The sequence below is a fragment of the Haliotis cracherodii genome, unplaced genomic scaffold (assembly GCF_022045235.1).
Source record: "Haliotis cracherodii isolate W230 unplaced genomic scaffold, xgHalCrac1.p SCAF_13, whole genome shotgun sequence".
In the NCBI taxonomy this organism is placed as follows: domain Eukaryota; kingdom Metazoa; phylum Mollusca; class Gastropoda; order Lepetellida; family Haliotidae; genus Haliotis; species Haliotis cracherodii.
In genome coordinates, this window is record NW_027266268.1 from 27,724,498 (window position 1) to 27,739,135 (window position 14,638).

Here is a 14,638-nt window from a genome sequence, read left to right on the forward strand (position 1 = left end):
TGGACTGAGATTATACAGTATAAGCACACAATGACCCCAGACTGAGGGAAAAGGAATCAAATTCGAGCCCATATAAATACACTCATGATTAACTCATGCACAACTGAGGCAATTCTTGAGACCATGATAAACATTTTCCTTCTGGCATCTTCAGATCATTATTAGTGGTGATTATTCCCATGTATTCTTTGACCACATTTGACTAAATCTCTTAGTGAAAACCAACAGTCACTGCTGATAGAACAACAATTCAGCTCAGACAGACCTTTTTTTAAGATTGGTTTACGAATCTGACTCCCAAAAATGTAACAGCACAAAAACATAATAAAATGAAAAGCAGTGTATTTATTATTCCGAAAACCAGAAATAAGCTAATTGTTCAAAACCCCAACTCATTTACTGTTGCTATCAATATAAAGGAATCATCTAAGATACATGTGCTATAATGAAACCTGCTGAAATTTTTTCTCCAAACTTTCACATCAAATTATGACGAATTACTATTCCTCCCCAATCCTTAAACCACACAAAAACGAATGTCTGGCCTGACCGAGTCTGTATGTCTGCTCAGTCATTGAGAGATTTTGCTGGAAACCAACACTTATTTACCACTGACCGTATAATGGATCTTCTATATATCATTTCCACCCACAATCGTGTGCCCTTACACCCAGGCCAGATGAATCCAAACACAATCAGTGGCTATACACCATACATGACAATTACTTATAATATAGCATATAATATCAGAGAAAAAAAAGGTGTTGAAGCATTGATTTGCATACATTAGAAAAGTAAACAAAGCACTTGTTTTTCTCCCTAAAAAAGAACAATGCGTTCATGGCAGTCGGTGTGACTAATGTTTGTGAACAAATGCTTGATTCTGTACAATGGACCGAAGCACCTTTGATCAGCTGTCACTGCATTATCAGATATACATTCTCATAGTAAAGGCATCTAAATCAAACAAAATCAGATTACCTAAGGGTATTATAGTTCATTGTTTCAAGAACAAGAAAAAGCATATACCGGTACGTCTCCCTGAAATAGAGAATCTCACCCGAGTGTCTTTTTATATCAACTACTTTTTATATCAACATGAGTTGATAAAAGTGGAAAAACTGTGAGGCTTGCCAACATCATTCTTCCTACTTTTTCAGTTTGTAGACAGTAATAAGCAGTGTCTGAAGTGTAAAAAGTACTGCTAACAGTTTCAGTAGCAGAGCCATTAGTGATGCCATTTGATTGTGACGTCATGGTAACCAATGACGTCACAATGGTCTGCAAAGCATTGTGATGTAATTTCATTGCAGTGATATCTACACTTAAGGATTGTTTAATCATGTAGAAATATTTTTTCAATGCAACCCATCAACAGCAGATCCTGTCATCATCAGTGTTGCAACTCTGCACAGGAAGATCACACTCCTTAGACCAAACCTTGATCAATCATGTGTTAAAGCCTAGGAACTGTGAGTATGAGGAAGGCTAGTTGGCCACACCTGCTAAAACATTTGTTACAGCAAAGGAAATGTTTGTACAAGAATAAGGCTAGCCCTTTTTTAAAAACTTAGTTAACGAATTTGTCGACTTCAAAATATTAAAATCTGATTTTTTTCAAAGGAGAGTTATCTCATTTACAGACGCTATCAATATAAATAAATTATCTCAAATACTATAATAAAAACATTGAAAATTGTCTTAAAATCTTCAAAACAATGAATTATGACAAATCCTTTTTTCATACGCCCTTACTGTTTTCACCCTATCCACAGAACATATGGAGGAAATAAAAAATATATATATTTGAAATTGGATGTTTTTTTGGTTTTCTTGAACCTACAGACATGAATTGTGGGGCCACAACATACTGGTCACAGAGATAAGAACAGAATAAATCTATCCACTTAAAACAAGCTGTTTCCATTGGTTTAAAAAACATCACAAGAAAACAACAGGAATAATCTGAACTTTGATCAATATGTTGTATCTTAAATTCCAAAACATTCACATCGAAATACACATACCGAAACATACAAACCTGTGAAAGAAGATATGGGCGACAAAGATAAACGGTGAAATAAACCACTCTCTGGTAAACAATATCTAGTTTATACATTGAGGGAGAAGACCACAATTTCACATTAAATAATGCTGATAGAACAAATGAAAACTGGAACAATCATTCAAATTCAAGAAAAATAATTTCAGTTGTAATATTTTGTCTCAAGTTTGACAGGTTTTCTTCTAACTACGTTATGATTAATGATATCTTGTGTAAATTGTTGTGGCAATTCCTTTACTGAACCATGACAAGAAGTTTCTGCAATAATTATGATAATTCATGATCTGTAAACAAGACATTGCAAACAACTTCACAGAGAAAAGTGCATTGCTAATTTAATCCAACCATAATTATTCATATTTCTTATGGCGACGTAATATTAGCAAATATACCCTAAAATGGCAAGCTAGGCTTTATTGGAAAACGATAGTAAAATGGGAAACACTTGCCAGAGTTACTTCCCTTGACTCGGCTTCAAAATGGCCAGGAGTGATTCAATTTAAATTGTGGTACCTTCATATGACTAAACTTCCCAATAACATAAATTTAATTAATTGTCCATCATACTTCAATGTCATCTCATACTTTGGAAAAAAACATACAACACAGATATAACAGTTCTGTTGACCACATACTGGATATGGCCTGAGGACTGACGAGGTGGAAATTTGTGCAAACCCATTACTGTTGTCATCTATCTCCTGTGGGCAGATAACAAGACATAAACAAGTACATTATAGATAATATAGCTATCACTTCGTAGGAACAGATCAAACACTCCATCTTGACATTCATTATTGTGTTCTTAACACTGTATTTAACATATTAAGCACCCTTAACTTTATTGTCTTCCAAGAGAGTTCTCACAGAGATCAGACAGTTCATAACAATGTGGTAAGGAGGTCTGTTGGATTGCTTTCAATAGTATTTCAGCTGTATCCTCATAGGAAGAAGCCCAAAGTGATGCAGGTCTCAGACGTTTACCACTTTGGCGAAACCTGCAAGCACAGGTATGGTGCTGACAAACCAAGAAACATAATCAGGGAAATCTGGGATGAAACCCCAGATCAAAGGTTTCTGGTGTCGAGAAGCTACTCTGCATAGGGAATTGCGGCGCCTTATATGTTTGGGATTCCGCCCATGTCCCCTTGGTGTGACTGTAATGTTTGTGTTGTTTCTCGCCCTCTGGGGGAAATCCTGCCCTTCAAACAACCCAATAGTACATTTTGTGAATACCAAGGGAACTAAATAAGTTAAATACAGTACTACTTTTGGACTATTGTACACTATTATACACAAGGACAACAAGGGAGGAAATAATGCTGGGCAGCATATAAAGAAGACATTGATAAGCCCGCCTTGCCTGTTGTAGTATAATGCCCGACAGAATGTGAAACAAGCCTTCGACATGACAGTTATGGACCTAGAGGCTTGCTCAACATCTCTCCTTCTCTTACAATCCATCATAGCAGGAAATACAATGACACAATGAACCACAACGTTATTCCTGGTGTTGAAAACAATTTTAAGCCAACAAATTTTCACAAGGGCCCAATTCAAAATGAAAAACAATCGTACATAAGGCTTCAAATTCCTGTTTCGATTCGTAAAAGTGACATTATTTCCGGTTCAGATATCAAATCATTGCTGTGTTTGGAAACCAAAAGTCCAAAAATGTCGAAACACTTTGAAAATACATAGCGGATGGCGACTCTTCACGTGTAACAGGTTACTGGAAGTGTGAGTGAGTGAGTGAGTGAGTGAGTGATAGGTTTCAGACCGCTTTTAGCAATATTCCAGCAATATCCCGGGGGGGGACACCAGAAATGGGCTCACATATTGTACCCATGTCAGGAATCGAACCTGGGTCTTCGGCATAACGAGCGAACGCTTTAACCACTAGGCTACCCAATCGCCCCAGGTTCCAGTGAAGACACTATTGCAATGTTGCATGCCTTCAGGCTTGACTACCACACACACCAATATCTTTTTTTCTGTCAGTTAGCTGAAAATTATTTCCGAATTTCCACTATGCCTTTTCAGAGAGCGTAAGTATATATAAAATCACAAAATTTTGACAAGAGGTAATCACTAGGTGATATCATGATGAATCAAGTTTACAAAAGATACTATTTAGTTGCATCTGCAATCAATCAGCCTGTACAAGTTGTTGTGGACCTATCATGACCTGGAGTGAGTGAGTGAGTGAGTTGGGTTTAACGCCGCTTTTAACAGTATTCCAGTTATATCACGATGTGTCAGCTTAATGTGGGAGGAAAGCCCGAAATGATGCAGGTCTGAGACGTTTACGACTTCGGTGACACCCACGAGCACGGTTTTTTGTGCTGACAAACCTAGAAACTTAATCAGGGGAACCGGGATTCAAACCCACAATCATAGGTTTCTGGCGTGCCCAAGGAACGCAACTCTGCACAGCGAATTGCGGCGCCTTAGACGACTGGGCCACCCGTGCCCCCATCATGACCTGGAACACCCAATGGGGGCAGCTGTATATATACTCATGGCATTTGTTTGTTTATTGTAAAATGCCGCACTCAGCAATATTCCAGCTATATGACGGTGGTATGTAAATAATCAAGACTGGAAAAAAACAATGGAGAAAACATCCTCAGGAGCATTTGTTCATCCTAGATTTGTGTGTGAAAATAGCCAGGAAAATTCAGCAATGTAGTGGGTTGTCTGCCACATTCAGCAATATTCCAGTCATAGCACAATTGGGGCAGTTAGAGGGCTACAAGCAATGTACCCATGATGGGAACCATTCCCGGCATTCAGCATGACAAGCCTATGCTCTAAGGGTCCAACCATTTGCTATTCTTTGGGTGGCACTGGGATTTTGTAGGTAGATTAGATATTTTCCAGCTACAGCTATTATGATTCAGTGAGTGAGTTGGTTTAACGCCTCTTTTAACAGTATTCCAGATATATCGTGGTGTGTCAGCTTAATGTGGGAGGAAAGCCTGAAGTGATGCAGGTCGGAGACGTTTACCACTTTGGTGAAACCCACGAGCACGGGTATGGTGCTGACAAACCTAGAAACATAATCAGGGTGAACTGGGATTCGCACCCATAATCATAGGTTTCTGGCGTGCCTAAGGGATTTAACTCTGCACAGTGAATTGTGGCACCTTAGATGACTGGGCCACACATGCCTCAACTACAGCAATAAAACCCGATATTTTTTTATATAAGCTATGAGCCTGAATTTTTTGTTAGGAAAAACATCTTGGAACATCATTTTTGTGGCAGGCAATTTCTTGTTTGTTCAACAGTCAGAAGCATAAATGTTTGTTTTTTTAATTTTCACGGACAATTTTTTCTCGATAAAATCCTGAGCTCCCTGCCCCAAACACCCGAGAATATCAGTCCTACAACGAGCCACTCAACCGACCAACAATGTGATGAATGCATCACTTATTTGTCGAAGTATTTTTTCAGCAGAAAACATCCATCAATATTGCAATATGTTCCTTTACTTTCTTCCATCGGTATATTGTTACCATGGTTATCAGAACAAACAGCCACTGTTGTGAATTATGTTTTGTGTAAGTAAACTGTTGTGTCAAACTGAACTTTCCCCAAGTCACTGATGTCATTGTACTTCCCGTCAAAGATACAAAGTCTGATTAAATGTGTCTACATACTGGCTTATAAATTCCGGCGTGTTAAATGTTGAGATATATGCGAGAATATAGATTGGACATTTTCAGAGTGAAGTCTAGCTGTGTCAAGTGTGTCATACACACTGCTTGCATAGTTCAAACCACTGTATTCTTAGCAAACACACACCTTATAATCTGAGTCTCCAGAAAACAAATTGAATGAAAGTGCTAATCACATATTTGAAATAAACCGTCTTCAGTTAGCAGTGTCAGCCAGGTTGTGTTGTCAAGAATAGAACAGGTAAATTGAAGCATGCTTTTCTCTATGGTTGGGTGGTTTACCTGGCATAGCAATCAAATCTCAAGATTTGTATCACTGCAATAAATTATTGGAATTGGCAAGTAGAAAAAACCCAACTGTCCTTAAAATCATAATTTTATTAAATTTGTTGTAGATGAATTCATAGACAAAGAAACCAAACAAAGGCTTTATGATACACAAGTGCCCTACAGAGTGATACAGGCATAGAAGTTATCTCTAGCCTGCTAGCCAAGCCAGTTTCACCAACGCTCAGGGTATCTTAACAAGCCTGAGGGCTTCGGACATTTTAGGGGGTTTCCTATTCAGGCAAGTAGACTTTGTAGGTTAATTTCTAACCTTGTATTTACTTATTTGCTCTTTAACGTCGCACTCAGCAATATTCCAGCTATATGACGGTGGTCTGCAAATAACATATCCTGAATCAGACAATCCAGTGATTGACATTGTGAGCATCAATTTAGCATCATGAGCAAAGATCCATGCCATTGGGTTACGATGACAATCAATGAAGTCACTGAATCTGACCACCCGACCTCTAAGTCACGTTAAGAACAGCATAGTTGGTATTCTGAAATTGCTGAGCATGCTTTTCGAACATGATCAATGGTTTTGACAGATCTGTTCAATTTTAACTGTTGTTTCCTTTGGTTTTACCCAGAAGTTCAAGGTATGTCCAGATAAAAGCACAGCTTATGAAGACCAGGGACAGAGAAGAGGAAGATGAATACTGCTACATTTATTAGATGGAATACAGGAGACTGAACCATCCCACTGCAGCACAAGCAACGGGGCAAACATTGTTGATTAAATAGTTCGATTCTGAAAAGAACTCAAACAGATCCCTAGTCAGATTCAGATTCTGAACTCAAACAAGTAACTTGAGAAAGAATAAATTACAAATGTCCCTTAAATGTTATTTTTTGTAAGGGTAATCAAGTTGACATGCCATTTACAATACTTCGACATGATAAAGGACTCATTTATACAAACTCCAAACCCTCGAACCTGTATTATTTAATGATGTGTCATGTTACAAAAGTCAATAAAATTGAATAAAATCATATTAAATCTTCCCTTGAAATGCCCTGAAAATTAAAAAAATGTTTCATATCCAATGAATAATAGTGATATTGCAATAGATATGTGATAAAATCTGTAAACCACAGCTGATGATACTCAAGATGTAACACAATGTGGTGAACACACACTTGGCTCACATTTCACTCCTTAATGTATTCAAGATAACAAAGCTGGACCCTGTTCCACAAAGCAATCTTAGCGCTAAGATCGTAACTCCTATACTTTAACATAGGCTTACGGTAGTTATAGCGCTAAGATCGCTTTGTGGAACGGGCCCAGGTGTTTAGTAATGGAAGTATTGATATTAGCATAAGCAGGACAGTATCAAACTTTGTACATAAGAAAAATATGTCACACCTTTCACAATGACAATTTGAACATACTGGTAATCGTCTCCCAATGATCTGGCTCATACGCCAATGATCCAACTACGAATCTTCTTGCATATCCATAATTTATCAAAAGTACAAAAGGGTGAAAAGTCCCTACTGACAGAAATATTTGCAGGAAAATAATTGATGCATGTAAAACATTGAATCTTAGTGACAAAACAATATATGTTTACAAAACGCACCAATAGTGTAAATATGGTCAAATACATGAGAACTGCAGACCCATCAAAAGAGCACCTATGACATTAGCTGGGCGTAGCCATAGTAACATATATCATGATTACAGTTACCATAGCAACCATACAGCAATCAGAAGTTCACTTACAGCTTCAGTTCTTACACATTGGACTATTTCAGATGTAATTCAAATCCAAAACTGATTAGCTTCGTACAATGTCACTCAACCAAGCATTAGAATATTCAGTTACCATAGCAACCATTCAGCAGCCAGAAGTTCACTTACAGCTTCAGTTCTTACACATTGGACTATTTCAGATGTAATTCAAATCCAAAACTGATTAGCTTCGTACAATGTCACTCAACCAAGTGTTAGAATATTCAGTTACCATAGCAACCATTCAGCAACCAGAATTTCACTTACAGCTTCAGTTCTTACACATTGGACTATTTCAGATGTAATTCAAATCCCAAACTGATTAGCTTCGTACTATGTCACTCAACCAAGTATTAGAATATTCAGTTACCATAGCAACCATTCAGCAAATCAGAAGTTCACCTCTAGCTTCAGTTCTTACACAAAGTCAGTCAGTATTAGAATATTCAAACTGGTTTGTCCAACAGAGGACATACTCTGCAGCAGGAAGCATTACTATATATATCTAAGACCAGTTAACAGCGTGTCTACTTTACATCTAGCTTGTCATTAAACAGACAACATGATGAGGTATTAAATGATTACGAATACAGTACATCAATTACTGTGTTGCTCTACGACCATGATGATCTAAGCATGAAGATCACAACACATCGCCATTGTGTTTCACTGTTTTTAATCTACCCTTTCAAGCTCTCATACAGTTCACATTCAAAGCAGGTACGCTGAGACCGTTATAGATGCTTGTGGGAAAATGTCATGGAAATCTTTCAACTTAGTTTCTACTGGTACAGCAAACTTTGAAAGATGCCCTTAAAGACATATGCAGCTATAACCATTGTTACATGAAAGTTACCATGGTAACAAAAAATAATGGCACACTAAAAGGAAGAAACTAAAATCTTGTCAAAAACACACTAAAACCAGTTTACTGATATGAAAACAACTTGATAGTTGTATAAATGCTTAGGCTGGTATATCTAGTATTTCCCCCAGCCATACAAAGGTTCCACAGCAAATCCCTTTAAAATAATGCCAACCCTAAACATCTTATGTGATGACTAAATAACAGAGTTTCTTTTATCTTCATCCCACCTATTAAACCCAAAGTCCTCTACAGCTATCACATGTCCAGCAACTGAATAAATAGTACGCCAAACTAACATCACTGGACCTACACTGTTCCTGTTTTAGCAGACTAATGATGTGACGCGGACCATGTCGAATGCTTGGGGGAAACACTAAGAGCAAGTTGCAGTGTCCTTAGGAACCTAGTCCACTACAGAGAGAGAAAATATACCAAAAAACATGGTGGACAACATGGATGCCGTTTATCACACCCTGGTCTGCCTTAAAGCATGCATATTGGATAGTACCAGAGTACTGAGACAATGTGCCAACAGCTCTCTGCCGCCGACATCTCTAGGTACGACTGCTGGGTTATCTGGCGCCGTTTTCTGCCATTGTCTGAGTGGGGGTCGGGGCTTGTACTGGGGGCATCAGTGTGGTTCGTAGTTGTTGGTTTAACTGAGCCACTTCGGGGTCTTGCTGCTCGTAGTGCTTGACAGCCTGAGTGAAACGTACAATACCTGAAAACAGATCATTCAAATGTGAGTGAGAGGTTACCATGGGGAATATATTGGTTATTGTGGGGAATATATTATAAGTTATTAACCGATCCCAAGGGGTATATGGTGTGATGTACCCTGTGTGTGAGCATGTGATCGTTTGGGGTACCTAGGCTCACACACAGGGTAAATCACACAATATGCCCTGAGAGATGGGTTTAAACAAATTGATCTCACTGACATTCATTCACAGACCCGAAAATCTGTCCAAAGTTTCACCAAGTAAAAAGCTTTGATTCAGCGATTTTGAACCGAAAATAAACCGAGTTATTTCCCTTTACCTTATGCATTCAGTTTTTTATGTGCTCACCTCATGTTAGCTGACGACATGGCTGTGCTACGTCTGTGTGAAATATTATGATGTAAACAAATTGCTTGAGATCGCCATATTTTGTTTAAAGGCTGAAGTGCGGTGAATCTGTAAATTCCGATTGACAACCCACTCAAAACAATGGACCCTTCCCTCAATATATTTTCTAACACCACATAGTTCGCGTTTTATTTAGTCATGGTAGAATGGAAATAAAACATACTGTGTTTTCAATGTAGAGTCAGGTTACCTCGAGAGTTACCATGCTATATTTAACTTTTGAAACCTCACGCTGTACGTTAAGTTACAAATTCAATTCAGAGTGATTAAATCTACAGGTAACCTACCTCTACATTGAAAACAGTGTGTTTATCCTAATTCATAGCAGTACACTAGAGTTATGTATGTGTGATGCCTGCATTCAATTAGTAAATAAAGATCTATTAAGAAATATAGGAAAACAAGCTGAAAAAGATACATCAGGTAATTACTAACAGTGTTTTTATACTATTGGGTTTTTGACATTTTTCATGCATATTTGTACACACGGAACTCAAAATTTAATGTGTAACAGTGATTTATTTTGTGTAATTTATGCAGCTCATCTGAAGTTCCTTTAACCAAATATTTGCCTACCATCTCCGTCTCCACGGAAACCATATTTCTCAATAACAGCAACCTCGATCTGTGTGGCCACTGGGAAGAACATCTGCATCGTCTTCAGCATATCATTGCCTGCGTTGTCCCGAGCCTCCTCCAGTCGTTCTGCATTGTCAGGTTGTTTAAAGGCCTCCAGCAGGTCACTCAGGCAGGCTGGAAATAACACCAGTGTCTACGATTAGAATGAGTGAGTGAGTGAGTTGGGTTTAACGCTGCTTTTAACAGTATTCCAGTCATATCGCGGCGTGTCAGCTTAATGTGGGAGGAAAACCTAAAGTGATGCAGGTCTCAGACGTTTACCACTTTGGTGAAACCCACGAGCACGGGTATGGTGCTGACAAACCTAGAAACATAACTGGGGCGAACCGGGATTCGAACCCACAATCATAGGTTTCTGGCGTGCCCAAGGGACGCAACTCTGCACAGCGAATCGCACCCTTAGATGACTGGGCCACCTGTGTCCCCTCTACGATAAGAATGATCTGTTAGAAGCAAGGTGAGATGAAATGGGGTTTAACGTTGTGTCCAAGATTATTGCATTCGTATAGCAACCTGCGTGCGTGCATGCGTGCGTGCGTGCATGCGTGTGTGTGTTAGCCCCCTGAGATACATGCCACACTTTAATATGAAGACCCCACTCAGACACAGTGTACTGACTCTGAGCCCACCAGTCCTTGTTTAAGCCATAATGCCAATCGCCAGGCAGGGTAACAACAAGTTTTTATGTAAACATCTTTTGGTATGACCACAGAGGCTGTCCAGGATCTGTTTGAGGTAAAGTATGTTCTGTAAATCAGTTTCACAGTATTTCAGTTAAAATCACAATGTGTCAGTGTGATAGTGAAGGACAAATCTTGACCTTGAATCTATGACCAGCCATTCCTGCACAGTCTAAGGGACACAACTTTGAATACAAATAATGTCCATCTCAATGTCAGAAGAGTGTATTGTAGGATCCACACTCATCTTCCCAAGGCAAGGGCGTTGACTGACTATAAAAATTCAGTTACCACCCTTGCTGAACTAGGCTAGAATTTCCAGGCTTGATTGAAGCGCCACCAGTGGCTTTTCTATTGTCCCTTCTATTGACCAATCAGATTCCACATCACCTCAGATATCACTTGCAATTGCTTCAATAAATATAGCAGCGCCTAGAAAAGACGACCTGATTGATAATCCAGATCTATATTGTAATAAAAGGGGTCCAGCCTCGTGAAGTGCATCAAATCACTTAAACAACCTTGATCAAAAACATGAAAAGATTTGCAAAATATCTGTCGGGCAGTCCACATGCTTTGCAAATCCTTCAGTTGAACAAAATCTCCCACAAAAAGGGTGGAAACTGGACTTTTATAGTCAGTTAACTCCCTTGCCTCAGGAAGATGATCCACACTCAGCACGGCCTATCACTACATACAATTATTAGAGGTAGAATACAGGAGTGAGTGAGTTAGGTTTAACTCAGCTTTGAATATATTCCAGTAATTTCATGGTGTGTGAGCTTAATGTTGGAGGTGAGCCCGCAGTGATGCAGGTCTCAGATGTTTACTACTTTGGTGAAACCCATGAGCACGGGTATGGTGCTGACAAACCTAGAAACATAATCGGTATGCTCAAGGGACACACCTCCGCATGGCAGAAAAAGTGCCTTGGGCGACTTGGCCCCTGCAGAATACAGGACTTGGGTTTAACAGTACCGTATTTCCTCTAATAGAAGCCGGGTCAATTGTTCAGTGCAAAAAATAGAAGCCAGGCCTCTAATAGACGCCGGGTCGATCAATTGATACAATTAATAACGCTCACAAAATATTTCCATTTCAAGACGATTCGGGACAGTTGTGGTCATAGTGAAATGGGGCTATTTAATAGAAGCCGGGCCTCCAGTAGACGCCGAGTCAAAGGCTTGTCCGAAATAAATAGAAGCCCGGCGTCTAATAGAGGAAATACGGTATATCAGGTACAGCACGGTCTGCATGTCATTCATGTATTTACAGTGCCTTATTTGTGTCAATGTTTTGATCAGTCATGACAATCCTACTAGTCCCATGACTCATGACAAGAATAATGATGCACAAGAAATCAAGACAGACATATTCGGAAGTAAACATAGCCATGAATTAATTGGAGCCATTAGTTGTAAACATGGTAAGGACAAAGAACAGCAAAGATTTTTGAAAATGCACTGCAAGGCAGAAAGCAAATACATAAATAGAACAGCAAAAAACATAAATCAATAATTCAATACTACTTATAGTCAAGTGTCATCTGTCTATCACATGATGTATACCATCCATCAAAAGTCACAATTTGAAAATAACAACAAGGTTGCCCAATCATATCTTCACTCACATCAAAATTTAGACAAATACATAATACTTCGCTTAATTTGTGAAAATCTGTTTTTTTTAACATATGACATATATAGGAGCTAATTCCCTGATCAGTGTTTATTTTTAGCAAAACTTTGCACATGTTGCAATTTAAATTATGATCCAAGAATGATCAACAACAAGATGTTTCTGGGTGCATGATTTCCAATACAAATTTCTTATCCCATAGTATGCACATATAACATTGTTGTTTGGTTGTTTAACGCCACACTCAGCAATATTCAAGCTATATGACGGCGGTCTGTAAATAATTGAGTCTGAACTAGACAATCCAGTGATTGATATCATGAGCATCGATTGGGATTTATAACATGCATCAACCAAGTCAGCGAGCCTGACCACCCAATTCCATTAGTCGAGTTTTACAACAAGCATAGTCGCCTTTTACAGTGAGTTGCATGGCAAGCATGGGTTGCTGAAGAGCTATTCTACCCTGGATCTTCACGGGTCGCACATATAACAAAACTTGCCAACAGACATCACAAATGAGCAGTGCATACAAAGCGTTTAAAACCCATTGTGTGTGACTTTCATAACCCTAATCTATTAAGAGCCCAGAGAGTAAGGTTTAGCTGTGAAGAGCTTTATCATAAAGCTGCAAATAGGCTGTGCTTATTTCATAAGCTGGCAAATGAAATAGCTCTTATCACCAATAGGAGTTGCTACTGAGACAGGGTAGACTTATGAACGTTGAATGACTTATGCGTATTGATTTCAATTCGCCTATGTTTTCAATGTACATTTGCTGGCAGATAAACAACAACTCACATGGCCATGATAGCTAAGATTTCATATACTGAGAGATCTACAAAAAACTTCACCTTGTTTGTTACTTGATGCTGACAAATGAAAATGGAACATGTTGAAAATGCTATGAAAAACAGCCTTGTATATATATAGTTTCTGGGATTGATAGTTTGGTTTACACCATCCATTGAACACAAACACCTGACAATCGCATACAGTGGGTGACAGTTGGATGAGCTTCCTTATCCCTGGAAAGTCAACACTAACTCGTTATCAAGTGGGGGCTTGAAAGAAAACATAGAATTACTGAGGCTGTGTACTCTATCTGTGTACATGCTCTCGGCCTCTGCACAAAATACCATGATAATGATGATGATTCTTTTAGCAAAGTGGGTTACATTTTTTTACAGATTGAGCAGCGTTCAAGATCCATACAGATCAACCTAATCAGATTTGTGATGTAATGAGAATATTGAAAACAGACGTCAAATTTCCCTTCGTGATAATGCCAATCACACTGGACACATCGCGTCTCCAAATGACAACAAACAAATCATGAGAATATGCAGCAAATCTTACCGGTTCACACTCAAATTATTGACATTCAACGGACACCCAAACAATATTTCAGTACAACTGATCAAGCTTTGAAATATGCATACACACGTGCAAAAAACAAAGCGAAAAATACACATATAAAGACAAAATATTCAACCTTTACAATCCTCAAGCGTAAATTGTTGCATGGAAGTCGCCATTGGTATAAGGTGATACTACCGGAGCTTGAAACACACACAATTAGGGAGTTCTTCTAAACTCTGATTTGCATTGTCCTAGAACTATGGAAATAAAGAGGCTTTTAGGAAATAAAATAGTTGTTGGGACGGTGATTGCTTTCAGAAGCTACTGAAAAAAACTGATATACTAAGAGCCTACACTTTATCGACTGTGAGTCTAAATTTTGACATTTTATTTTATCAAAAACCGAAAATAACTGCGGAACGAAAGATATACGATCGCCATTTGCGGAAACCCTTTAAGTTCTTTAAGCTTTAAGAGTTTGTTAATAATATAAAATATATTTCTA

The 14,638-nt window shown here is 38.6% G+C and overlaps 1 protein-coding gene across 1 annotated transcript; it reads right to left on the reverse strand.

Annotated features, from left to right (window-relative positions):
* Window positions 1–1,220: 1,220 nt before the first annotated feature.
* Window positions 1,221–14,512, reverse strand: LOC139459818 (protein C10-like). Its single transcript, XM_071241512.1, has 3 exons — window positions 14,267–14,512; window positions 10,391–10,567; window positions 1,221–9,405 (listed from the first exon to the last, which is right to left on the reverse strand). The coding sequence occupies exons 1-3, from the start codon at window positions 14,307–14,309 to the stop codon at window positions 9,257–9,259; spliced, it is 369 nt and encodes a 122-aa protein (XP_071097613.1). The 5' UTR covers window positions 14,310–14,512; the 3' UTR covers window positions 1,221–9,256.
* Window positions 14,513–14,638: the final 126 nt, after the last annotated feature.

Excerpts from the sequence above, each read along its gene's own strand:
- LOC139459818 (XM_071241512.1), bottom strand. The coding sequence starts at position 14,309 with ATGGCGACTTCCATGCAACAATTTACGCTTGAGGATTGTAAAG. Across the intron at positions 10,568-14,266 it reads TACGCTTGAGGATTGTAAAG|CCTGCCTGAGTGACCTGCTG; the intron begins GTTGAATATTTT and ends TGTTATTTCCAG. Across the intron at positions 9,406-10,390 it reads TTTCCGTGGAGACGGAGATG|GTATTGTACGTTTCACTCAG; the intron begins GTAGGCAAATAT and ends ATCTGTTTTCAG.